This window comes from Mustela nivalis (genome assembly GCF_964662115.1).
Source record: "Mustela nivalis genome assembly, chromosome: 1".
NCBI classification, from domain to species: Eukaryota; Metazoa; Chordata; class Mammalia; order Carnivora; family Mustelidae; genus Mustela; species Mustela nivalis.
In genome coordinates this window covers 38,953,127-38,980,699 of record NC_139020.1, presented here as the reverse complement: position 1 = coordinate 38,980,699, position 27,573 = coordinate 38,953,127, and the positions used below count along the sequence as shown (strand labels likewise).

The following is a 27,573-nucleotide window of genomic DNA, read 5'->3' as shown; positions in this document are numbered from 1 at the left end:
GAAGTCTCAAAGTGGACACGAGGGAGTGGGTAGGAGGTTATGGAGGTAAGTTGGCAGAGGAAGAGAGACAGGAGAAATGAGAGAGAGAAACAGAGAAAGAGAGAGGAAGAGAGATGGAGAGAGAATTTATAATAAAGAAGCACTATATCCATGATTCAACTCAGTGGACATTGATCTAGCTCAGAGTAAGAGCAGGTGGGGCACAGGAATCTATTATGCCTTGAGTTGATCTAAATTCTCATATACTGCTCTCACATTATATGTATATCTTATGAATTTGAGTATGATTTTAGCCTTTAAAAATTAGCATAATTCTTTCTTTTTTTAAAAATTTTATTATTTATTTATTTATTTGACAGAGAGAGATCAAGATCACAAGTAGGCAGAGAGGCAAACAGAGAAAGAGGGGGAAGCAGGCTCCCCACTGAGCAGGGAGCCCAATGCGGGGCTCGATCCCAGGACTCTCAGATCATGACCTGAGCCAAAGGCAGAGGCTCAACCCACTGAGCCACCCAGGTGCCCTAAAAATTAGCATAATTCTTAAGAGACATTACTCCTTAAACATGGGCCATACTTCATCTGGTGTTCAGCCCAAGGAAAGCATTTTCAATGCTGATGCTCAAATGATCTGTGTTGAACTTACTGAGACTCAGTACATGTGTATCCAGTTTATTGTGGGATATTGAAGAAATTTTCAGTTAGAATTTGGGCTGAATATGGTTTCATTTTCTTTTTTTATTGCCTTTAGAACTCCATATAAAATACGTCTCCACTCCATAAGTCTTGGGTTTTGAGGAATGCCCTGGGTTGGAGGCTGATTTTTGTGAGTTATTTGCTTATATAGGTGATTTGAAGAAGGATGAGATCTCTTAAGATGAGAGGATAGAGTAAGATAAGAAAATGGCCTAGGACAAAGCAACCAAGAAACTCAATATTTAGAGTATAAGTGGACAAAAACTTGACAGAGGATATTGAGGAAGAATAACCAAAATGTAAGTAGACAGATTAAGACAGGGGGATGTCATGGAAGGATGTCAAGAGAGGAGAGAGTTGTAAGGAGCGATTAATCCTTGATGTCAAAATTTATGAAGCATCAATTAGGATGCAGTTTAGAAATGAACTTTGAGCTTGTTAACATGATCATTACTGGACTTTAATAAATTTTGGTGGGATTATGAGACAGAAATCTTACTGCAAATAGACTCAATAAGGGAATGGAAAGGGAGAACATGGAGAAAGTGAATTTGAGGGATTTGAGGTTGCTGGAGAGAATAGGAGGCAAGAATTATAAGAGGACATGGGCAAATATGTTAGAGAAACATGTAAAGCTGCTGAGCATTGAGGAAGGCCCATTTAAGGCAGGTGATCCTAAAGGACAACTGAATAAAGTGGCTTATTGCTTTACATGAGAGTTTTGACCTTCTGTTTTTACAGCCATTCCATTGGTATTACTGGAACCACACATATATCTATGCAACCAGAGCCCCTCTCTGTGCTGTGAGTTTTAGAGGACTTCCCACTGGCCCTCATCTCAATTGTGCCTCTCCTCATAGGAATCTGTAGGGTAAAGGGGGCATGTTCACCAAAAGCCCTGTCTTCTAGTCCCTCCTTCCCCATTAAACTATTGTATTAGTTTCCCACTGCTGCTGTAACAGATTGCCACAAACTCAGTGACTTAAAACTATTCAAATTTATTATCCTACAGCTCTGGTGGTCAGAAGTCCAAAATGATGTTAATGGGGCTGTGTTCCTTCTGGCAGTCTTAGGGCCCCTGTCTTGACTTTTGCAGCTTCTAGAGGCTGCCTGCATTCCTTGGCTCATTGGTCCCTTTCATTTTCACTGTTATCAATGGCCCATAGGATCCTTCTCACTAAATATCAATGTGACACTGACTCTTCTGCCTTCTGACTCCTTCTTAAAAAGACGCTTGTGATTATATTGGGCCCACTCACATAATCCAGGATAATTTAAAATCTGTCTTAAAATCTGCTCATTAGGGCACCTGGGTGGCTCAGTGGGTTAAGCCGCTGCCTTCGGCTCAGGTCATGATCTCAGGGTCCTGGGATCGAGTCCCGCATCGGGCTCTCTGCTCGGCAGGGAGTCTGCTTCCTCCTCTCTCTCTCTCTGCCTGCCTCTCCATCTACTTGTGATTTCTCTCTGTCAAATAAATAAATAAATAAATAAATCTTTAAAAAAAAAAATCTGTTCATTAGTAGCCTTCATTCCATCAGCAATCTTAGCTCCCTTTTGCCATGTAAAATAAGCATGTTCATAAATTCTAGGAATTAAAGTATAACCTCTTTGGGAGCTGAAGAAGCATTATTCTGCCTAGAACCACCCTGTTTCCTACTAAAGACCTGGGAAATCCCTATGCAGATGACCCAATTCTGCTCCCTATGAGCCATAATTTCTAGAATGGGCTACATTATTAGGGGGTTGCTATCTATCTCCTATCCTAACCTATCAGGTTAGGCCAGAGGGCGAGTAAAATCAGCTGTTTGGGGAGCTGAGAGGAAGGTTTGGATGCACAGGTTGAGAAAGCCAGGTGTGTGTATTGCAGATTCCATATGTTTTCTTACACTGATACCCAAGTTAAAGACCAAGCTGGCTGTCATCATTCGAAAAAATAAAAGCTGCTTTCCTTTTTGCCTTATCTTATCCCCAAGGGATATTGGGAAAAAACACTACACGTTACCCCTCTAAATAAAACTGGTTTGGGGAGTTCACATCACCAAATTCCAGCTGAAAATGGGAAACATTCTGGGAAATATGGTGAGTGGGGCCAAAAATACAGTGAGTGTAAACCCCTGACTCAGAAGAACTGGGAACATTTAAGGTAATTTTGGTATTCTTTTGGAACTGCAGTGGCTGGAACCGAAAGGAGTGAGAGGTTAAACACCAATGGGTAATGTAAGATCTAGTTCCACATCAGAACTGAACCCAAAAGGAAGCGGGACAATTTGAAAGAAGGGAGAGAAAAGATAAAAGGGTAAAATTTCAGGAACTTTAACTCAAACATATCAAACACTTGAACTCCAAATTATCAAGTTCCATCTCATTATTATTTTATTCCAAGTAATTGTGACACCTGCACATACTAGACATGACAATGAGTACACCAGTGATCAGATCACATTCTCTGATCTGAGTGACTCACTACTGTTAAATGCAATTGGCCTACATTTTTTCTTCCCCACCCCTTTTCTGAAACTCCAAGATGACCAAAGAATGATCTAATCTAAAACCTCTTCTCTCATATATATATATATGCATAAGTGGATATATATGAATATGCATGCATACATACATGTGTGTATGTGTGTTTGTGTGTGTATATATATATATATATATATATATAGAGAGAGAGAGAGAGAGGCATAAATAAATGTGGCATGTATGCACATAAATACATATGTGCTTATTTACATAGACTTAGCATGGGGAGATAGGGAGAGAACTGAATTGATTTTGGTTTTAGTGTGCCTTCTGTAGGAGACATGGATCAGACCACGTGTTTGTGTATCATTGAAAGATGTTGTAGACTAGATGATCTTTTTAATTCTTTTCCACTCTAAAACCCTAAACATCTACCAGGGAAGTCAGGTACTTTCCTGACAGGAATTATCCTACATTCTGTTAATGAGCAAGTAAAGCCTCCAGGCCTTAACAAGTTTTCTTCCCTCTCTGTCCAGTCCATGCTTCTTCTAGATTCTAATTCTGGGCAGAATTTTTCATTAGTCTCTCATTTTTCCCCTATCAGTACAATTTAGAAATGAAGGAGGTACTTCATTATAGAAAGATTTTGCCAAATACCTCCAGACTTTTGGGTCTGTGACTTATTAGTATCCAAGTACTACATCTTCGTCATATAATAAATATTTGCAACATACTAAAGGCCATATGGGGAACAAGGAAGATTTAGAAATTGTGGGTATGGCATTTTGGATTTAGTTTTGTTTTATTTTCCGAGTTAACAGATATATACTGAACATCTTCTTAATGTTAAATATATAAGATATAAATGTTCTCTGCAAGTCTAGTAGAGGAAATATATTGAACACATGATTATATTAAAAACAATAAGCTACAGATAATTAAGTTATTTGAAGATACAGTTGGAACTCTTAAGTGTTTAAAACAGAAGGCTTTCCATAGAGGAAAGGGTGCTCTTGCAAACTAGTTTTGTGGCCTAATTTAGTCACTTTCCACTCCAGGTCTAAAAGTTTCTCATATTAGGAGGATCTTCTCATTCTAACATACAGTAGAAATCCTGATACAGCATCTGAAACCATATTCCATGTTCTAAACTTCACTGATGTGCTTGGATCCTCCATGAATTTGTAAGCTCCTTGAAGAATTTTTCTCCTTTTAAAATATTTTATTCAATGAATGCTTATTTAGCCAGGCATTACATGATTGAGATTCACAGATAAAAAAAATCACAGTCCTGGGTGCCTGGGTGGCTCAGTGGGTTAAAGCCTCTGCCTTCAGCTGGAGTCATGGTCCCAGGGTCCTGGGATTGAGCCCCACATCGGGCTCTCTGCTCAGCGGGGAGCCTGCTTCCTCCTCTCTCTCTCTCTCTCTCTCTCTCTCTCTCTGCCTGCTTCTCTGCCTACTTGAGATCTCTGTCAAATAAATAAATAAAATCTTAAAAAAAAAAATCACAGTCCTTGCTCTCCAGTAGCCATGGTCACGTTGTGGGAAAAAAGCAAATAGACCACTTCAAATCACGTAATCAGTATGGTGAGAGCAGGATTCATAGGGTGTTGGAGTTGCAGAGAGTAGAGGCCTCAAAGCTGGTCTTCAGTGGATGTTTTGAAAGATAATCCCCTAAAGAACAAAAAGGAGTTTTCAAGTGAATAAAGTTGAGTATGTTGGTACAGAAGTTCGGGTCATGCATAAAAAGGGAAGGTCATAGGAGATACCACATTCTTTCCTGGAAAGGGAGGTCTCAATTCCCGTGGCTGAATGGATAGTTTATAGAAGATGATGACAAAGGGACCCAGAATTTAAAGGTTAAAGAGTTGAGGTTGTGGGGGGCTATTATAAATGTTTTTTAAAGTTAAACAAAACATTATTACTCTGTTGGATTTGCAGTGGCTGGGACAGAAAACAGTAAGAAGATAAATTGTGGAGGTGCCTGGGTGGCTCAATGGGTTAAAGCCTCTGCCTTTGGCTCAGGTCATGATCCCAGAGTCTTAGGATGGAGCCCCCCCCCCCCATCGCTCAGCAGGGAGCCCGCTTCCCTTCCTCTCTCTCTGTCTGCCTCTCTTCCTACTTGTGATCTCAGTCAAATAAATAAAATCTTAAAAAAAAAAAAAAGAACAGGTGACTCTAAAAAAAAAAAAAAAGATGAATTGTGTGAAGAATGCATCAGAAGACAAGACTATTAGGGCCTGGAAATCAGGTAGAAGCCGCCTTCAGGAGTCTGGGTGAAAGATGCTGCATGAACTAAGGGTTATAGCAGGAGAGATAAATGATGAGGGAAGAGAGTCAGTACAAGTGTAAAGCTGGGATCAAGTGGACTCAGATTGGGACTGTGGGAAAATATCAGTGCTATCACGACTGAGGTTCCTATGGAACATCTGTGTGGAACCATCTAAATAGAAGTCAAATAGTTGAACCTGGAACACAGGAAAGGATGACCAGAGGATGTCATTTTTTGAAAAGGCAGGGACAACATTTCAAATAAGTTCATATATGTCTCATTGATAGGAGTGCTTCTTCATTACAAAAGGCACAAAATCCGAACTGTGAATGCCCTTCATAAATGTATTTTTAATATTCAGTAGATGAAAGAATGAATGAGTGAATAGGAGCTGTTATGAGTAGCAGAGTTCCTGTTAAATACTATAGTTATTTGAGTGTGAAAATGTGTGTTTGTGTGAATATATATGTATTTATGTATGTGTGGAATGTATAGTTATGTATACACACATACACATTCATATCAAGTTAGCAATATATTAATACTGTACATCTCTGATATAGTATATGAGTCTGCTAGGGCTGCGATAAAAAACCACAAGACTGGGTGCCCTGAACAACAGATATTTACTTTCTGACGTCTTTGGAGGCTAAAATTCCAATATGGGGCTCCTGGGTGGCTCAGTTCGTCTGCCTTAGGCTCTGGTCATGATCCTGGGGTCCTGGGATTGAGCCCCAAATGGGGCTCCCTGCTCAGTGGGAAGCCTGCCTCTCCCTCTCCCCCTACTTGTGTGTGCTCTCTCTTTCTCTCTCTCCTGTACACTCTCTCTCTCTGTCAAGGGAATGAATAAAATCTTAAAAAAAAAAAAAATCCAACTATCAAGCTGCCCTCAAGATTAGTTTCTAGTGAGAAGTCTCTTCCTGGCTTGTACACTGCACCTTCTTACTGGCTGTCCCAAAGCCTTTCCTCTGTGCCAGGGCGGACAGGGATCGCTAGTGTGACGACTTCTTCTATAAGTTTACCAGTTTTAGATTAGGACCCCACTGTTAGGACCTCACTTAATCTGAACTCCCTCCTGATATGCTTTGTCTCCAAATACAGTCACATTGGGGGTCAGACTACAACATATGTATCTGGGGGGGAGGGAAACACAGTTCAATCCATGACAACATCAGTACATAGGACATTCAGCTTGTCTTTTTCTCAAAGGATAGTCTCTGTGAAAACAAACTGTTCTGTGTCATAAAAGGATACTTAAATAGAAGGGGAGAGATACACTTGTTAAAGTTCAAAGAGTTAACTTATTTATAAGTTAATTACAATTCTTTTCTACTTCACCTGATTTTATCAAAATAGTTATATTCCCACAAAGAGATTTTTTTTTTTTTTTAAATTTTGGAGAGGATTATAAGCCACTTGCAAGTAGATAAACCTTTAATAGCTGAATGAGTTTAATCAGTTGTTATTGTCTATTACTCTATGGAAACCAGGCAGGAAGAGCCAGAAAAGGTTGACGTCCCACAAAAATTGCATACCATGAAGGTGTAAACTTAAAGCGAGATCACTTGTAGAAAACTGTGTTGCATTCTTGGCGTGTGCGCGTTCGTAATAAAGTTAACTTTCACTTACGGTTATATTTAACGCAGGGGCTAATCCCAGTTTTTTTTGCGCCTGTTCTGTTTAACCTCTTTGTACACTTGGCCTTGGTTTAGCGCTGGCCTATGCGTTGGTGTTCCCCACTAAAAGCTCCTTGGGGTTGCGAAGCCCTTGCCCTGACAGCCAGGTGACACAGGGCGGAAAGCCTGAGCTCTGAGGGCGCGGAGCCTCTCGCATACCGTTCCCCTCCCACCATCATCCCACCGCCGGGAGGCGGAGAGGGCTTCAAACTTCGCTCCAATCCGCAGCCGGCCCTCCCCGGGGTCCCCCGCTGGGCGACCCGCCCGCCGCGGACCGAGTTGGAGGAACTTTGCACAGCTCCGCGCCAGAGCCTGGAGCGGCGAAGTGTTCCCCCTCCTCTCCAGCGCCCCCCTCCCTCTGCCCCCGCCTCCCGGTCCTCGCCCAGGCGCGAGCTCTGGTGATAGGACGAGCCCCGGGCGTGCATTGTGTATATGCAAACCAGAGCCCCGGCTCCCCAGGGCTGCCCAACCCGGCCGGGGCTGCGGCGGCGGCTGGCGCTGCAGTGGGCGCTGCTGTCCTCGCCGGAGCCGGGCACTGTCATGCCCCCGCCGCGCGGCGGGCCCCTGCGTCCCGGAGCCGCTATATAAGCGCAGGGAAGCGGACAATCGGAGGGGCTGAAGATGAAGGTGCCCGCGCATGGGCCCCCACTGATTGCCAACCCCTCCCGAGCCCGCGCCCCGCGCGGAGCCCGCGGCCGCCGAGGACCCGCCTTCGCCGCAGTAGCAGCTGGAGCAGCGACAGAGGAGGCAGCTGCGGCGGTGGCGGTGGCGGCGGCGCCCGTCGCCCGAGCGCGCAGAGCGGCGGCGGCAGCTCGGGGGCCGCCGCTGCCCCGGCTGCCATGAGTTGTGCGGAGGTGATGTATCACCCCCAGCCGTATGGAGCGCCCCAGTATCTGCCCAACCCTGTGGCAGCTGCAACCTGCCCCACAGCCTACTACCACCCGGCGCCCCAACCTGGCCAGCAGGTGAGTCACCGACCGGGCAGCCCGCCGGGGGCGGGGGCGGGGGCGAGGGGCACCGAGAGTATCTGTCTGGGACTCGGGCGACGTCCCGCCGGGACGGGTGGCGCGGAGGATGCTCTGGGACCTGGGGGAGCGCCGTTGAGCTGAACGGAGGAAAGGCTTCGGGAAGGGACCAGCAGCCTGGTGGACGGGTGGGGATTCGATGTGAGGCACTACCTGGCTTCATTGAGCTGGTGTCACTGGAGCTCAGAGCTGCTCCGCATAGCCACCTTAGCTCTTTGGGCTCAATTCTTTGAAACCCACCAAGGGCATCTGTCTTAGGAGTATGTGAGTAAACTTACTTTAAATCAAATATTTTCTTTTCTTTGGAAAGGTGAAATGTTTTCAGGGTTTTCTTGATTAAGAGGATAAAATTGTGTCACCGACATAGGGGAGGCTTACCTGGGTAGTGAGCTCATGGAATGACCTTTCTGGAACTTTAATGGAACAGAAATCTAATGTAATGTCTGTCAAATGTTACTAGAACTTCTCTGTAGTGTCTGTCTTCTTATGACTGTGACTGGGAGGGCAGGAATTGATCCCAAACTTCCTCATTCATTTTTTAATTCCATCAAAGCGCAGAGATGTTATAGTTCAGCCTAGTAGAAGTGTGTCCCCACTCAAGAGGTAACCTTGGATCACTGGATGTTGGGTCTTCACCATGCTGAGAGTGACGGAGAATGCTGTGGATTAAAAGGGTTCTGGAAGCAGGGAGATGATATAGTTCTTTTAGAAGAGAGAGTAGGGTGTGGGGAATTTGGCACTAGGTACCCCTAGACATTCCTCTGTGGACACCAACAGAATGTGTTTCAAACCTCAGTTAGTGCTATAGAGAACACATATGTGAGTATGTGGCACTAGTTTGTACTGAAGTAGGGTCTTCAGACTCTGGGAATTCGGGAATTAGGGTTGATTTGGTGAAATTTTTAAAAATACAATTTATGCACTCTGAGGTGGAGACACTTACCAGGGAACCAGATGTGCTTCGGAAATTACCATTCACAGAATTTTTAAAAAAATTTCTTAGGAACCATATGTTTTATTATGGTCTTAAGGGTTTGGCTCTTTATTAAAACTTACATAATTAATTTTGATTTCTGTATTCCTTTTACTTGTTTCTTTGCTAGATTTGTAAGGCTACTCTTTGGACAGAAATCATAACTTTAGTTTAGAATTTAAGGACTGTAAAATTCAGCTGATTCTGGAGCAGGGAACATGCCCCAGAGTTATTTGCTAAACAATATAAGCTTAACCAGACCAAGTAGGGCAAAAGAGGAAGGAACCCCATTTTATTGCTACCATTTTTTTTTTTTTAAATATTCAGCAGCCTTAGCATTTGAAAGCAAGATTACTTTTAGGAAAGAGAATGGGAAAACATTTTATAATTTGTGGTCAAAGATAGATTTAAGCATTTGGTTATGCTGTTTGCTTTTCTTTTATTTTAAACATAAAAGATGTTTGCTTTTAAACATAAAAGATGTTAAGTAATAGAGAAAACCATTTAGGTACAAATTAGGCAAGTGAGGCAAAGAGATACTGGTATCATTTTTATGTGTTTTATAAACAGTCAGTCCCAGATGAACCATCCTATTTCCTCCCTACCCTTCCTTCATCTCAGGGACTGTAGAGGCTCTCAGTTGTCAATTGGAATGTAGACAAGCAACAGACTAAAAATTACTAAGCATACAGAAAAGTATTTTTCCCCTTAAAAGATAACTTGAACTATGTAAGTTATGAATAGGGTTTTGTTCTATAGAATTGTGAAAATAATTCCATTAACATATGAATCTGTGGTGGAGGTTAGGGATTATAATACTCTTGAACTAGAAAATAAAATTCACATCGGAAAAATTCTAAGTTACTATTCATAAAATTCAGTTTTCAGTGAGAAAAACTCCAGTACGCCAACTTTTGTAACAGTGCTACAACTCGATCCCCAGATATCAGTCTTTTGCTGAGACCATCAACTGACTGAAGAATGAACTTTCTTTTTCACCTGAATTGTCCACATTGATAAGTTTGCGCATATTAGTAAATGTCAACTTTACTAGACTTTAGGGTTCTGTAGGTATCCTTCAAATAGATAATTGGTTGAGATGACTTTAAGAACTTAGCTGAGAGGTGTGCTTGGAAATTTTCTTGTTACTTTTACAAAAATGGCTTGTTAGAGGATACTTTTTCTGTTGTTAAGTAAGGAAATGGACTCTAACTGGCTAGTGAAATAAAGAGACTTGATAGTGTAACTACTGTTCTTTTACTGTCAGGAGTTTATTTTGATGACCTATATTTTCTATTGGAAAAAAGAGTAAATCAGGAAATTCTTATCAGGCTGACAACATTTTTAGACTATGCGGTGCGTGGGTGAAGTGGGACTAATATTGACTTGGCCCTAATGCAGTCATCTGAGAATACATATTTTGGTTGTTTTTGCATTCCATAAGGTTTTATCATTATTATCCTTGAAGATTGTTTTCTCCATCCATGGGAAGTGACCCCTAATAGCATCTTGCCTGGGAGACAAAAATAAAGGCTACCACTCCTACAGCATTTGAAAACTTGATTTGCTGAGCAGAAAAAAGAAAAGCAGAAAAAGTGATAGAGTTATAAAGAAAGTTTCATGGTCACTAATAAAATGTTAAAAAAGAAAGCATTTCAGGTTTGTGTTCCTTCTGTAATCCGTTGTAGTGGTGTATCTTTGAGCTTATTTTTTCCCCTCAAATCCATATAGCTCAGAAGTCCTTGTAAGTTAGTATAGCATAATGGTTTATTTTTTTTCAAATATTTTATTTATTCATTCGAGACAGAGAGAGTGTGTGTAGGAACAGTGGGGAGAGGCAGTGGGAGAAGCAGACTCCCTGCTGAGCAGAGAGCCTGACGCAGGGCTCCATCACAGGACCTGGAGATCATGACCTGAGCTGAAGGCAGACGCTTAACCATCTGAGCCACCCAGGCACCCTATAATGGTCTATTATGATGGATTTTATCCACCGGTGTGTTTTTTCTCTTCATGTATGATCATATAGCTGATAATTATTTTTGAAGTAATAGAATAGCATTCTCCAGGCGTGTGTACTCTGCTTTACCCTTAAAAGCATAGATACGCACTTGAAATTTTAAGTTCAGATTTTTTTTCATCAAGTATATTATGCATTGTAGGTAGTAATAGGTTGGTGTCTTAAAAAGCTAGTGAACTACATATATCTCATGCGGCACTGTAATGCATTACTCAGGCATACAGTAGACTACATGAATCAAAATAATTTGTAAATATGTCTGCAGAATAAGTTTTATAGTCCCTGACATTAATTCCTAGAAGTTGCATGACTATGAGTAAATCTTACAGTGTGTTTTATCCAGACAGGGTTTGCTAAGAGATGCTAAGCTTTGTGGTCCTCATGCCCACCATCTCTTTAACATCTCCACAAGAGAACTCTTGACTCAGTCTCTAAGCCTCTGCTCCAGAGGCATGATGACACTGCAGAACGTGTCCAGAAAGGAATGTGCTTGCATTCTAACAGTGACAGTAGGAACTAAGAGAAACAAATTTCCAAATATGTGTCAGGAAAAATTGAGGGAAATGATATGAAATCATAGATTCCCTTCATACCCGGGGGACTTCTCATCTTAAATGTAGACAGCCTGTTATTGTCTAAATCTGCCCCCCCCCATTTACTCATTTTGTCAACATTAGAAAGATACGTAAAGCTTTCAGAATCCTGTAGTTTGTTCATGAGGTGGTGAAAGCAGAAAAAAAGATCGCCAGTTTTCTAATTGTGCATAGGGGTTTTTAACAATTATGCTCCAGGCTTCATATAAGTTATAGCGTATTTACTCTGTCCACAGCTGTGTGAATCTGCTTGCATGCTTTCACTTAAAAGAATTAAATGCTCCTAGGAGGCAGAACTCCAGTTATAAGTTTGTAAGGAGTGCCCCGCTCCCCAAACTATTTCTCTGGACTTTGATACCTTGGTTAGGTCATAAAACACATACACACACACACACACACGTAGTCAGAAGAAGACACCCTGAAAAAACACACTACACCCTTCCTTTTGCAAATGGGAAAAATGGATACTCACATGGCTGAACCACCTAGCCAAAGATTTCAGAGTTAATTGGTGACAAAATTAAGACCACCGGATGCCATGCTCCCCAATCTAGCATCTTTCTACCATGCCATACAGTCTTCCAAGCTTTTTTATTTTTTAATATTTTGCAATTGCACAATAGGCTTATTTTTGTCTTTAGTGCTCCAAATCAACTTTTTGATAAAGAAGATTAATATGCAGTAGATTCTTTGGCCTTGGAGCTTGAAATTCTTTCCAAGTCCTTGGTAGGGTATTTTTTTAGTTTAGGCATTCCAAAGTCCTTTTGAAAGCATTTATATTATGCTAATGACTTTTGCTATCCATTCTGCATCCTTTGTTGATGAGGCAGAAAATCCACTTAGCAAATGAACATTTATTTATTTTAAAATAATCTTCAGGAAGTGGTATTAACAGTCAGCTTTAAGTGCTTCATATGTTACTGTTCTTTCAACCTAAGTTTAGATTCATTAAATGGAAAGAATACAGTTATATCCTAAATAATCTCAATATACAGCCAACTTATTTAAGGTGGAGGATCCAATTTTCTTGCTACTGTAAGCAAGGACTTAAGTGGACTTATAAGAATTCATACAGGACTTCATTGAGAAAGAACAACCCCCATAATTCCACACTACACAACTTAACTTGACTGCAGAAACTTAGAAGCTTAAAGTACCCAGAGTTTTATGCTCCCAATAACTTTGCAGCCAGAAAATTCAAAGCTGGAAAAAAAAAATTAAACTTTAAAATGACTAAACTAACTGTTGTCTCTGGCAGTCAACCAGAAGAGAGATTACAATAAGATTACAATATAGAAAGAGAAGGCTTGGAATCCGTACAAGCATGCATAGTGGAGATATGTTTAGCAGAAAACCAAATGCCAGGATAAGGTGACAACTCTTTGGAAAGGAAAGGGTATTTTGGGCAAATGCAAGGAAGGCCTAATTCACCTTGCACTTTATAAAGTCTCCCATCTCATGAAATTGGGCATGGCAGGGACATGCGCCACAGCAAAGGAGATGAGGGTGTTCAGAGGGAAGAAGCTTGCCATCGTGCACAGTGACTCTTGGGGCTGTTGCAGCAAAGATGCTGAGCTGATCCCTTTGGATAGTGTATGTATTTCTGTCTTGTATCCTTCTGTGCAAAGGGAATGTTCAACGAGACTAAAAATATTATGCTCAGGATACTCAGGGCAGATCCTAAAGCAAACTTGTGTATTAGACTTTCTGTCTATCATTCTAAAACTTGGGTGCTGAAGTTGGATCCCATTCCGATAGGCCCTACTTCCAGCTAGCATTAAAACACACACACACACACACACACACACCCCACAAAGAATCCCAAACTAATTAATCCAGTAATAGATAACAATTTAAGGTATTATCTCCAGAAAAATATTTTCATTCTTCATTCAGGAAACAAAAGCTTTCTGATACTTGAATTTCAGGTTCTGGCAGACACAGTGAAGGAAATAATTGTGGGCAAAACTCTGCCCCGAATCTTTCAAAAAGCACCTCTTTAAGCAGCTGGTTTTCTGCTTTAACTATTCATTTAGGAAGACCCAACACTGCCCTGAACCAATAGACCCAAACATCTGCTGCTAAAAACAAAGTAGTCGTATATGCCATATTTATAGATATCTCAGTGGATACCAGATTTATGCCAATAATTTAGAAGTGTGGTCTGAACTGGGGTAACCAAACTATTTTTCATTAGTCTTGTGTTTTAGTAGAGAGGAGACAAAGAAAAGAAAGGAAGAATGACCTAAAGTAAACAGGTGTCCTTTTCTCTTAGAACTCTAATGTGGTAGTATGCCAAAACACTTGTCCTTGGCGGATGGAGCGAGGGGCGGGGCAGTTGTGGGATGTATCCTTTCTTCTTACTGTGAAGATAGATAAAGGAGATACCAAAGCTAATTCTTGAGAATTGGGCTAAATGACCCATGTCTAGGAATGAATTAGTCTTCAATGGTCTGTACGGTATTTTTGGCTGGTGTCCTGCAAAATCAGAAGAGGCAGCCAATGTAAGAAACAAAATTAAGTGTGAATTTGTCTAGGGCTCTAGCATGTTACTTATTAGGATAGAGAGTTGGACGAGACCTCTGAGATAATCGAGTCTCAAAACTCCTCATTTTCAGAGGAAGAAGCTGGAGGCCAGACGGTTTGGTGACTGACCCAGACTCACGGACTCATTTTGGTCAAATCCTCCTTTCTATTCTCGCTCTCTTTCTCTTGCAGTTCCTTCCCATCTGGACTTCTTTGGAAACAAGGAAATAATTAATAATTGACCTAATGTTACCATCTTACTTTTCTTATTTAAAAATTTTAAAATATTAGCTACTTGGAGAAATTGGGCAATTAGCCTTATGGATAAACTGTGAGGTTCTATTTACCACTGCCCTTACAATGCTCTTCCAACTAACTATGAGCAGCTTGAATTTAATGATAGGCTATGACTTTCATCTTTGTGATGAATCCATGTCTTTGCACAATTACTGATAGAGAAGAGGAATTAATTGGTGATTCAATGGATAACAGATGAATTTTTAAAGATGAAGTCATACCCTATGTCTAGTAATAGGATTATAAAGACGTATCAGAAAATCCCATATTGGAAACTTGTTTCATTCAAAGTAGTCAGTTTGAGAGAGAACACATACCCTTGTGATGTGATCATAGCTTAAAATATTTTGGGAATGCAAATTTTGAAATTCTGTCTAAGTATGTGGCACATTATTTTGGAACATCCTCGAAACTGGAAACTTTTCATCCTTGGAAGGGATGAGTTTGATTTTTGATAATGACCAGAATCATTGAGACTCAAGTGTGCTCAAAAATAGCTGGTCGAGTTAATAATATTTTTGGTTTGTTACTCCCAACTCTTAAGAAAAATGAAAACAAAACAAAATAAACAAACAAACACAGAATCTAGAGTTATGACTGTGTCTCACAAAATTGGCTCTGCTCACATTTCCAAAATAGGATTTCCAGAAAAATGGTGGGCAATAACATTATGTATCTGAGTTGCCAAGGGTACAATACCTTTTTTGGATAGAGACTTCAGTTTTATGTGGGTGTATATCTATTTTGAAGAGCACTGCATGATTTAATAGCTGTAACTCTGTTATATGTTTACATCTCTATTTTTTTTTTAATGTTATAAGTAACTTCAACTCTCCTTAGTTATGGGATGCATCTGATACCCTGCTGATTGTGGGCTTCTGTTTATTTATTCGACTAACCTAAATATATAGACACTCATTTCCTTTAGTTTATTTTCTTGGCTCATGTTTTGTAGTCAGACAGAAATAGGTTCTAATCCTGTCTCTGCCATTTATTAGTTCGATGATCCCAGTCAAGCAAATCAGTTTTTACATTTGTAAATTGGAAACAATTATTTGGACAAAATATTTGTGTGCTTGTGTTTGAGAGAGGGAAGCAAAATATGATATGTGAAAGGTCTGTGGCATAGCTCTTCATCACGACCCACCCTCCCTGAACTTGATTCCTCCTCCTCTTCCAAACAGGCTAAGGATCAAAATTTCAAGTCTCTCTGATATATTTTTAACAATCTGTTACCGAGTAAATTCAGAAAAATATAATCAAGGAGCAGTCAGTTGCTTTTATGGACTTTACAATTTGAAGCATAGGGAATTTGAAACATTTATTTCAGCCTAGCGGTCCTTTCTTAGAGGCATTGACCATGTTTTTTGAACATAAAATAATCATTGCATTTAGAGAAGAGAGCCAGTAGAAATTGGGAAAAGAAAGAAAAAGAAAAAAGAACGAAAGAAAAAAAAAAGGACAAAGCTGTTTCCAAATATCCAATGATTCATTAAAATACTTTTGTTTTTTTAGGAAAAGAAGTTTCCACATATGCACAGTAATCATTTGGCATTTTGTAAGCTTAAGCCTTGGGGAGTTAGTGGTATTTGGCTCCTGACATGGAAGTCTCTCTTGTCAGACAAAATCCTTTCCCCTGCACATTCCTGTGAGAGTTTGTTCCTGTCGTGCCTTGTGGCAGGCTGTGAGGGGGCTCAGTATGGTCTGCATTGCCCAGGCCTACTCCTTCCTACATTGCTTTAACCTCTTCTCCTGAGTTAGTTTTCACTTTGTGGCTGCTAACTCAGTCAGTTTCACCTAAGGCAGGGTCATTGTGCCTGGGGGAAAATTGTCATTACTCTGAAATGGGGATGAGCTAGTTCATGTGCACTAAATAAACCAATTTGTAGGTGTTGAAGTCCCTTTTGATGACGTCTTTGTTTTGGTTAACAATTCTTCAGAGCCTTGTAAGAAAAGCATGAACATTTCTGAGACTTGGGTATTTTTAGGAAGTATTGTGCATCTTGAGGAAAAAAAACAACAACATTAACTAGATTGCCTTTTGACCTCAATTCAGGAAATCTAGATTCTGATGATTTGAGATTTATCCTCAACATTTTGAATGTTATATATTATTCTCAAGAAAGAATGTAACACCAGGCAAGTTTCATGCTAAGAAGCAAATACCAAGTGAATACAGAATATGGCAAAAGTGCACATGGATAATTCACTTAGTTCAAAATAGGCAAGGAATTGATTTATTGTCACCAAAGCACAGATATCGGAAAGTAGCTAGCTAAGGCTTAAGGGTCTATGGAGGAGATATTAAGACAGTATGATTGTCAGCATATGAGTCAGTTACTGTTTAAATTCTGTTCCTGTTTTCTTTGTACTCACACTTAATATTTTTTAAATGTATGCAAATTGTTCAACATCATTAGTCATTAGGGAAATGCAAATCAAAACCACAGTGAAATACCACTTCATACTCACTAGGGTGACTATAGCTGTAATAATAATTTTTTCAAAATCCAGAAAATAACAAGTGTTATTTTTCTACCAAGGGATGTGGACAGATTGGACCCCAAGTACATTGCTGGTGGCAATCTAAAGTGGTTCAGCTGCTGTGGAAACAGTTTGGCGGGTCCCTAATAAGTGAAGTGTAGTGTTACCATATGACCCAACTATCATACATACTTACCCAAGAGAATTGAAAAGAGGTGTGCAACCAAATACGTGTATACTCATAAGAGCACTATCTGCAGTAGGCAGTAGGTAGATATGACTCAAATATCCATTCGTGGATACATGGATAAACAAATTATGCTATATGCATGTAATGGAATACTACTCAGCTATAAAAAGAATGAAGTACTGGTTCAGTGTGAATGAACCTTGGAGACATTATGCTGAGAGAAAGAACCTAGAAGCAAAAAAGTCATATATGTATGATTCAGTTTTTATGAAATAGCCAAGATAGATTAATTCCTATAGACAGAATGCGGATAGGTGGTTATTGTGGACTGGTGGGGTGGAGTCAGAAAATAGGGAGTTAATATTACATAGGTACAGAATTCCCCTTTGGGTTGATGAAATGTTTTGGAGTAGGGAGAGCTGGTGGTTATACAGCATTCTCAATGTGCTGAATGCCACAGAATCATTGACTTTCAAAAAGGTCAATTTTATGTGAATTACACCTCAAAGAAAAAAAAAATTAAAAAAATTGGGATATCTATCAGGAGAGCAAACTGAAAAAAGAAATACAGTACCAAGGGTAGAGAGGGATATGGAACAACAGGAACTCTCATAAACGGGCTGTCCGTGTGTGGGTTGGTGAAAATTACTTGAGAAAACCAGCAATATCTGTTAGGGCTGAACCACATCCGTACTTTCCCTTTGGCCCAGCAATCTTCCTTTCAGTATATACCCCAAAGAAATACAGACGTATGTTTATTAAAAGACATACTCAGATGTTCATAGGGGTACTATTTGTAATAGCCCAAATCTGGAAACCAGCCAAATGCCTGTGAGTTGTAGGGCAGATAAATGGATTACTACACAGCAATGAGGATGCGCAGTCGATGACTACATGCGACAATATGCAGGAATCTCATGAACACAATATAGAGTGAAAGAAGCCAGACACAAAGGGTACATGCTGTATGAGTCCATTTATATCAAGTTTTGGCAAATCACATTGATAGAAGTCTGGATAGTGGTGGCGGTTCAGGAGGTAGTGTCTTGAAGGAAGCAGTGCCTTCTGGGGGTACTGATGACGTTCTAGTTCTTGATCTGTTGCTCGTTTCATTGATGCACTCAGTTTACGAAATGTATGAACTATACATTTATGATATGTAGCCTTTTCTGTTTATATTGTTCTTCAATAAAAACATTAAAAAGTATGCAGATTCATTGCATTCTAGGAAGGTTTCAGGCCATTTGAGTACTTTAGAATTCTTATTTTAACCAGTGGTATTGATGGTGAAGCTAATCATGTGTTCACGTGTGCGTGTGTGCTTATGCGTGAGTGTGTGTGTGTGTGTGTGTGTGTTAAATGTAAGTATTTAAGTTGGTTCACTATAATTTGTGAAAATCGACTAACCTTTATCAGAAAAAAGTACTAGAGAATGATAGATAATGCCTTATATCCGGCCTATTGGTAGGTGTATCATAGGCTGTATTTTATTTGATAGTCTCCAAGCAAATGTATTTACTTAATAGAAGACCTGTCTTAAAGAGCTGGGAGAGAAAAAAAAAAACCCATATCTTATATCCATTCAAAAAATTGTATTTAAATAGAGTCAATACATATATTTTAACAAAATCATTGGTGTTTGCCTATCAAAAGAAATAAGGTATCATTATATATTTATGTAAATGCGTATGTATATATACAGACATATATTACATGTATATGAAATGTAAGGGATATAGGGAATAAATGCAACCATAAACAGAAGAATAACTTTTAGAAAATATAGACTTATAAAAGATATTTTGATACAATGGCAGTTCACTTTTTGTTCACTTTTCCCTATTTCATATTGAATTTTTCATATGCAAATTTTAGATTAATTTATTTGTGTACAACCATTCAACACTTGGTCAAAAAAGTGTAACGTGAAATTTTACAACATTTAGAAAATTGTGTAATCTTAAATAAATTAAAAATCTATAGATTAAATTCAACTGCCATTAATTAATAAATTAAGATATTTTATTACTGCTATTACTGGTCATAATACTATGCTATCTTTATATCAGGATTTGTAGTTGTAAATCTTTTCCATATTTATAAAACTTTAATTTTATTTCATTTAAGAATTATTTGCTAATTGGGATAAAATAAAACATTGCATTTCTTTGCATAATTAGCACAGCCCAGGCTCCTTCCTTTAAAGAATAAATGTTAAAATTGAACAAATGAAACAATTAGATTCAAAACCTGACTCTCAAAAACCAATGCTGAACTAGACATTAACAGGAAAAAAAGCTCAGTTTCAGGGATAGTAATGAATACCAGTGGACATTGAAGTCACTCCCTCTAGATCAGTTTAAGCTCCTTTCATATATAAAAACAGTGCTGCTTTTTCATATTCCAGAGTACTTGGCAGAGAGTGTGTGTATATGCTTACTGGCATAACTTCAGATAAATACACAGGCACACAGAGAAATTGTAGTGTGATTCGACTAATAAATTGTAATATTTGTTTATTTTTTAATGGAATTTAAAGTCAGCAGTAATTTTAGAGGCCATTTGGTTCAACCCCCTTATTTTATACATAATCTTTGTTACCGTGGTGTTTTTGCTCTTGAAGTTAAACATAAACATGTTCAAACCTGTGCGACACAGATTGTAGGAAATATAACTGCACCGTCGTTACAACCGGCTATTCATCAACAAGGCATGTTCCCTCACAGAAATGAATTATCTATTCATCAACAAACGATAACCACATTGACACAGATTTTAAATATAAAGTAATGCATGTATTTATAAATAACAGCTCCTACATAATAACCAACAGCTCATAACATGCCTGAACATTTCAGGGCCCACCTCCCTCAAGAACAACATATTCATTGCTAGGGGGAAAGGGCTCAATTTATTGAATGATGCATTTATAATTTGGGGCTATAGATTTTTGAAGCTAGTAATTCCATTAGAAACACGAATCTGGGTTACATGTTTTGATAACATTTGCAGAACTATGTGCTTACGGAGTATTCTAGAATGATTTATTTTTTCGACTCACATTCATTTTCCAGCATGAATTCTTTTCTGGAATAAAAATAGTATAACAAAGAAACAGGTTTTGCAGGTATACAAATGATAGAGAACTCATTTCATCATTAGGATAGTAAGTTTTATAACCTTTAGCATTATCTTCTGTATATAATTCACGTTGAAGTTGTTACTTATAAAAATCATATGTACTCAATGAAAAACATTCGGAAATACTGAAAAGTAGGAATAACAACTAGAGACCTTACTAGCCAGAAAATGATAACATACCATTTTGGTGACTTTTTCTTCCCTGCACTAGATTCCCCTCCCCTGTCCTTATAAACACATATAAGTATACCTGCATATTTTTTTTTACACATTCTGGCTCCACCACTTTCATCCTCTGTGACCTTTAGCAAGTGACTTCACTTCTCTGTGCTTTTGTTTCTTCGCCTTTAACATATAGATGGTAGTAATAACCATGATGTAGAATTATAAAATTAACTGAGGTAATAAGTTCAAAGTTTTATAAGAGTGCTTGGTGTAATATACACTGATTATTATTACAGCTGTGATCATATGTTTTAAGAATATTTTAAAATTATCAAAATTTTGTCATTTTTATTTGAAACCCACCCTAGACATTGGTAACACCTTGTATTATTTTCAGTAAGCCATAATATCATCTTTTTTCCCCTCCATGATAATGGTGGCAAGTGGAACATCTGCAAAATATGTTCCATGCAAAATGGATCTTCACACAGACTTAGCTTTGTCATTTTAGTTTGATTTTTGAGAAACGAGTTTGGCACATCTGCCAAATCCTTTTATAAGACGCTACATTCCTGTTTTTATTTTAGTTTATTTCATTTATGGAAAGCTCTTTTCTTCCCCACCCCTCCCCCCCCCCGGGCACCCCCGCCTGTCCCCCATTCCTCTCTGTCCCAAACTATAATGTTGATGTATGTATATTCAAATTTTAAAATAGAAAATTGATGAAAAACTGGAAAAAAAAACTTTTTTAAAGCTGTTCTACTTTGCTATTTTAGATTATGAAAAAGAGAAACCAAACAAACCTGTCTGTTACACTCTGAAAATATATTGTCTGATAATGATAATTTACTTTTTTTTTTTTTCAAAATTTGAAATAACAGGCTTATTTTTTCAGGGTGGGAAGGAGAAGATTGGTTTGGGGAGGGAAAAGATGGAGTAAAGCACACTAAGAAGAATCAGTTTGCAAACATATGTTAATATTTAGATTTTTTTTTAAGTGAAAATTTAAGTAGTTAATGCTTTTTTACAAACTGTCTTTGATACCGTGTTTTGTTTATTCCATCCCAGAAGAAGTTAGCGGTATACAGCAAGATGCAGGACTCTCTGGAAGTCACCCTTCCCAGCAAACAAGAGGAGGAGGAGGATGAGGAGGAGGAGGAGGAGGAGGAGGAGAAAGACCAGCCTGCCGAGATGGAGTACCTTAACTCTCGCTGTGTCCTTTTCACTTATTTCCAGGGAGACATTGGGTCAGTAGTGGATGAACACTTCTCAAGAGCTTTGGGCCAAGCCAGCACCCTCCATCCAGAATCTGCCATTTCAAAAAGCAAGATGGGGCTAACCCCCCTATGGCGAGGTAAGAATTCAAAAGCAGATGCTCTCCAGGGCTCTGTCTCTGTTTCGCAACTGCCTGTACCAGGTTCCAGCTGGAGATTTGCCCCTGGAGGACGGATATCCACTTGCTTTTTAATTTTTAAGGACAGCAAGGAATTTCTTTCAGACTAACAGCTGGATCAGTTTTGTCACATGTGGAATGCAGGGTTGGAAAGGATGCAGTCACACCCCTTAAATTCCTCATGGAAAGTAGTGATGCAACCGGCCTGAGTTTATAGTGGCAGGACTGAGCTGTGAAGCGCCATTCCTTAAAGCCCCAATGGCCCAGTTTGGATCTCCAAATGATGGGTGTGCCTGGATCAGCTTTTAAAAATTAGCTCTTGTTCATTCCACTAGGTGCTACGTGGTGACATAGGAGAAATCTGAGTCTGACCCAGGAGTCCAAACTTTGAAAGCCTTCTGTGTTCTCTTGGTAGTTTTTTCTGTCTTGCTTTGTTGTGGGATGAACTCTCGGAGTTTACAATCCAGACATTATTGACTGTGTCTCTGTGGTTTAGACTATTGTTTTTACCTCGGTAAAAGTAAAGCAGTGGCCTATTTGATAGCATGTGGTAAATACTTTTAATATGTGTTTAAGGTGAAAAGTAGGAAAGCTTCAGTAAATTGGCTGGTTTTAATAAATTAGTCTGATTTGTCAATAATGAATCATATTAGGATAATCTATCCTAGCAGAGAATTAAATACAATGCCTACTTTTTCTTTTCTTTTTTTTTTCTTTTTTTGGCATAGTGGTATATGCAACCTACTAATCATTTAATTTGTAATATAGAAACAAGAGCCCCAAATTGTAGTTAGAAGTGAGTGATTTTCTGTACCACTATAACAGGTTACTTTCAAGTGAGGCGTTGTGCATATGCAAAAGCTCTACAGTCCAGTGTTTTTCCCATTATCTGTGCCACTGCATAGAGACCTTTGGACTGATGTCCAATGTTCGAGTAGAAAGGACGTATAATAGTAATGTTTCTGTAGCTGTTGTTATAATTTTCTTGGGATTATTGGAAATTTGGCCTTCAAGTTTACCTCCTGTCTCATTCATTGACATAAGCAGCAAATATTAAGGTCCTACTGTGTTCTAGATAGCGGGAATATATCCTCAAACTTGAGAGTCAAAGCCTCTACATTCATGACACTTTTTTGGTGGAAGAGACAGGTAGTAAGTGAATAATGAAATGCCTAGGTGTTGGTTTTACTTAGGGTGATGATAGATACTCGCTCTGAGTCGGCTACATGTGGGCACAGATGGGAAGTTCAGGGAGAAGCAAGAGTGCTGCCATGAGCACAATGAAAAGCAGAGCGCTCGCTAGAGATTAGGATTTTTATGACTGTCAGTTCAGTGTATCTGGGTAGTGCAAACATGGCAGCCTCTTCAATTTTCATCCCTCCCTCGGAGACTTAAAACTACATATATCGCATCTAGTTTTCTCACGTCATTTTCCCTAATTCCCTAATTCTCAAGATAATGCATTTCTGCCTGGAAAATCAAGGATGCAAATGAATTGGATGATTGTGACTAAATTAGATGAATCAAGTTCATACCATTTATCCCAGATGAGAAAACAAAAAAGTTTTCAACGTAGACTTGATGAGCGTTAACTGTGAAATCTTTGCTTAGAGTTTCGTTATTTATAAAATCAGGGGGTTGAATTAAGTGACTGTTAACCTCTTTTCTCCGTAGAGTTCTGTGATTTCAAGTGTACTATTAGAAAGTATTATTTACTTTCCATTATTGATAGAACTTTGCCATAACCATTTCTAGCTGCGAAATAGTCGGATTTTGATAAATACACGTTACTTAGATGTGATTGAAAGGAGATTAAGGAGATTTACCAAAATGTAATTAAAGATTTAGAAAATAATATCCTTAAGAGAGGTCTAATAAATTGAGATTCCCATGTCTGCTGAAGAGAGTTACTGGTAATTTTGTATTAATTGCCGATGTAACACAGGTTTGGATAATGCAGTCTTTGGATTCTGTTCATTTTGGGGTTGCAATGGAGGCATCTTACTATGTCTAACTACAACATGATTTTGGATTGAATACTTAAATCTCTCCGAGCTCAACTTCAACTATAGTATGTGTTTATTGATACATGTTTCCCAGGGTTATTGTAAAGATTCTTTGATAATGTGTATGAATGATTTGTGGCCCAGGGCTTTATGCAAGGTGCTAAATGAGAGAGACGCGTTTTCTCTCTTCCTTAAGTAAGTTTCCACTCATTTGGCACATAGAAAACCAACCTTGGGTTTTTTGATCCAGAAACACTGTTTTCTGGAAGTTTCTCTTTCTAGCAAAAAACAGTGTCTTGCACAAAGTAGCTGCTCAATGCTATTGACAATGTTGATGGCCATGGCGGTGATGCTTTATGCAGGAGCTGCTAACCAGCTGTATTAAATTAAAGGGTCTAATTTATAGCATGAAGTTTTTACTATGCTGCACAAGTGCTACAGTGCTACAAAGGAATTTAAAACTGAGTTATGTCTGATTGCAGAATGTATTGCCACAGTAAATCTTTAGACAAAGATAGAGTGTCAGCAATAATGGAATAATGGTCATACACTAAGTGTGTGTCTTGACTGAGTTAAGAAAGTCTGCTTTTAGGTGTTTGTAGCTTTTAGGCAAATAATTGATAGGAAGTATTTGTACTTTACTTGGCACAATGTCACATCAATTACCTCTTATCCCAGTATATATTCTTATAGGGATTGAATAGGGCTTCTCAGTTGAGAAAACATAACAAATCTGATTGCCCTTTTATCCCCATCTAAATAGAAATATTGGCTCCAAATATGTCTATGTATTGATCTCAGTGCCCAAGTGTTATTACAAAAAGTGTGTGTTTGTGTGTGTTTGTGTGTGTGTGTGTGTGTGTGTGTGTGTGTGTGTAGGGAAGTGGAGCAGTTGAGTTAACAAAATAAAAGTATCACTCAGGGAAAAACCTTGCTGAGTGGTGACCTTGGTATTTTGTTGCTGTTACAAAATAGTTATTCCTTGGTTTAATTATATTGGTCTGCTTAGAGCAGCTCATTCTCATTGCGAAGACCTCTCACAGAGAGCACTAACCTGAAACAGTAAAAGAGGAGAAAGGGAAGGAGGGCGCATCTCTGAGCTGCGTGAGACTGGGAAAGATGGCTGAGCGGCATCTCCAGGAGGCCCTGGAGGTCATTGCTGCCGGCAAGTTTAGGACACACACATGGAAGGTAAACGAGGCCTGACTTAACATCATCATTCTGCCTCCTTGAAACTGCCATTTTAGTCACAGTGTCCATTGTGAGCAACTCTAGAGCAAAGTAACTGGAGGACAAACTTTGAACATAATGGTAATGCCTAATCCCTGAGTGACAGAAAACATTGGAAAATGTAGCCTTTCACCTCTGACCCAACAATTCGTTCTCATGGGAACCAGAATAAGAGGGTGGGAATTAAATGAAAGTATGGACCCTTTGGATTAAGAGTTGAGTCATATTTATTTCACTTAAGTTAATAAAAAGGTAAATGTTATCTTTTAATGTTAATGTTTTATATCATTATTCTGAGAATATGTTTCCTGGGGATTTTAAAGGTGACTTAAGATAGAGGATTTACAGCATTCTATTGTACCATTTTCCTTTTAACATAGCTTTCATTTTTTTTTTCAAAATTAAGTAGTAAAGTGTTTAATTTATTAAACACTTTATTAAGTAGTAAAGTGTTTAATTTTCAAAATTAAGTAGTAAAGTATTTTATTTATGAAATTAAATGTTAAATTTTCTCTGGTTTAAATTGTTTACCCTTATGGAGTTTTTTCTTTTTTTTTTTTTTTCAGAAATATTTAGAGCTAATATAAAAAGTATCTCATCTATTATTAAATTGAAAGAATAACTTGATGTTCCATGTTAAACTCTCCTGTGTCTTTTAAAGTATATTTCTGTATAAATCACACAGTGAGGTTACGGGGTATGCCTTGGGTGGGTTGTATTAGGCAGCATAACAATTTTGTCATTTTTGTTTTTTAGAAATAGGGGTGTGTGTGTGTGTGTGTGTGTGTGTGTAATATTTTTAAATTCCCAAATGCAAATTGAACCAAGTGTATTTAGACTTTTTGTATGTGTCATGATGTCAGTGCTGGCTGACATCATCCAAATATCGAGTACCACTGAGTCCAAAGTCACCACCGGGTGTTAACATCTGACAGTTCTGAATTGCCTCCACTAACCTGAAAAGTAATATTGCATGGTAATAGCTTGTGCTCAAAATTTTCATATGCTTTTTCATCAAACAAATGTGGCTGTGATTAAGTACTCGTAAGCAAAGAGTCATGTAATGAAAAAAATTTACATACATATGAAATAAGTACACTGATTTCCCAGGCATGAACCAAAGTATATCATCTGTTTCTTTGTATTAAGACATTTTTAACATCCAAGATACCAAATAGTGGTTTTGAAGTATAGATGTCCATAAACATATTTTTCTCTTCAATATTGTTTCATTTACTTGAAAAATGCAACACTATCTTTGAAAAGGGCTGCAAAGATCTCTGTAGACTTTATATTAATCTCAGGAGATGTACAGACTGGGAAAATATTAAGTTGCTTCTAATTTTATTCTTCCCTGGGGCATTTTAAAGCTTTGTTCAGCCTTTACAGAGCACGTTTTTAAAAACAGATTTCCACTTCCATTGACAGTGTGTTCACTAATTACAATACAATTATTCATAAATGGGATAATATTTTGGGTAAGGAATTTGTTCATTATTCACACTGGTGCATGCATATCCAAATGCCTAAGCATCTAAAAAAATAAAATTGGGTCTAAGTATATATAAATGAAAGGAAGTAAAAGGAAAGTATCCAGGAAAATGACATAGATTCTGTAGTTTTGACATTTTAATGGGGGATTTTAATAGGGGGAACTCGGTGTCTCTGGCTCACACCTGTGGGTGCATTGGGCTTAACCGTTTTCATAATGGAATTCTGGCCCCATCAGGAGATGAAAGGTAAGAGCAGGGTTTGCTACCCAAGGATTGAATCTGTGACAACAAAGTGGCACAGATTCAGGTTGGCAGAGCTGCACTATATAATGTAAGGAGCCTCTATTAACTTTTGCATGGGCTTTAATTTTAACATTGATAGCTCTCATTGTGGGTATGACAGAATAGTCTACACATGGCCACCATTTAAGGCAAATCTGAATTTTCTTCTCAAGGCTTACACAACTTTCCTTGCAGGTCATTAGCAGCCACTTTTCATAGGTCAAAGGGAGGCAATTCTGAAATAAAACAGACTAGCCCCAATGCCAGTAAGTTTGATCTTAAGTGTTACTTTCTGCTAGATGTGATGGTGACAAAGCGAAGTCATTCAATTAATAGTTTTCCTGGACTGTTGGAAGACTTGAAGAACAATGTGCACTTCCATCCTTTGCCTCTTGGAGAATATCATTATCATTATTTTATTTAATTTCCCCAAAGGATTTGAGAACCTTGGAGATTTTGTAGGGGTGAGGTGGGAGGTGGGGTGGGGTGAGGAGGGAGAGACTTGAATGTGAGACACCAAATGGCTGTCTGTCCAAAGAATGAATGGGATGAATGATGGTAGCCTTGGTGTAGGGCTGACAGAGAGGGGGGGGAGTCTGCAGGGCTAGTGCAACAGCCACTTGGGAAGCTGGAGAAAGGAAACATTTGAACACC

General features: G+C 38.8%; 1 protein-coding gene across 7 annotated transcripts in view; it reads left to right on the top strand.

Moving 5' to 3' along the window:
• The first annotated feature begins 7,473 nt into the window (after positions 1 to 7,473).
• The window catches only part of VGLL3 (vestigial like family member 3), a 61,644-nt gene continuing 41,544 nt past the window's right edge, over positions 7,474 to 27,573 (top strand). For 4 of the 7 annotated variants that reach the window (XR_014314976.1, XR_014314977.1, XR_014314978.1 and 1 more), the window contains exons 1-2: positions 7,936 to 8,069; positions 21,584 to 21,869. Coding sequence is in view for 4 of the 7 variants with exons in the window: in XM_082743710.1 (XP_082599836.1) it covers positions 7,944 to 8,069; positions 21,584 to 21,869 (412 nt within the window). In the remaining 3 variants the exon portion in view is untranslated. Of the gene's footprint in view, positions 8,070 to 21,583; positions 21,870 to 27,573 lie in introns of all 7 variants that reach the window. The other 3 variants (XM_082743709.1, XM_082743708.1, XM_082743711.1) reach the window with 3 other exon arrangements.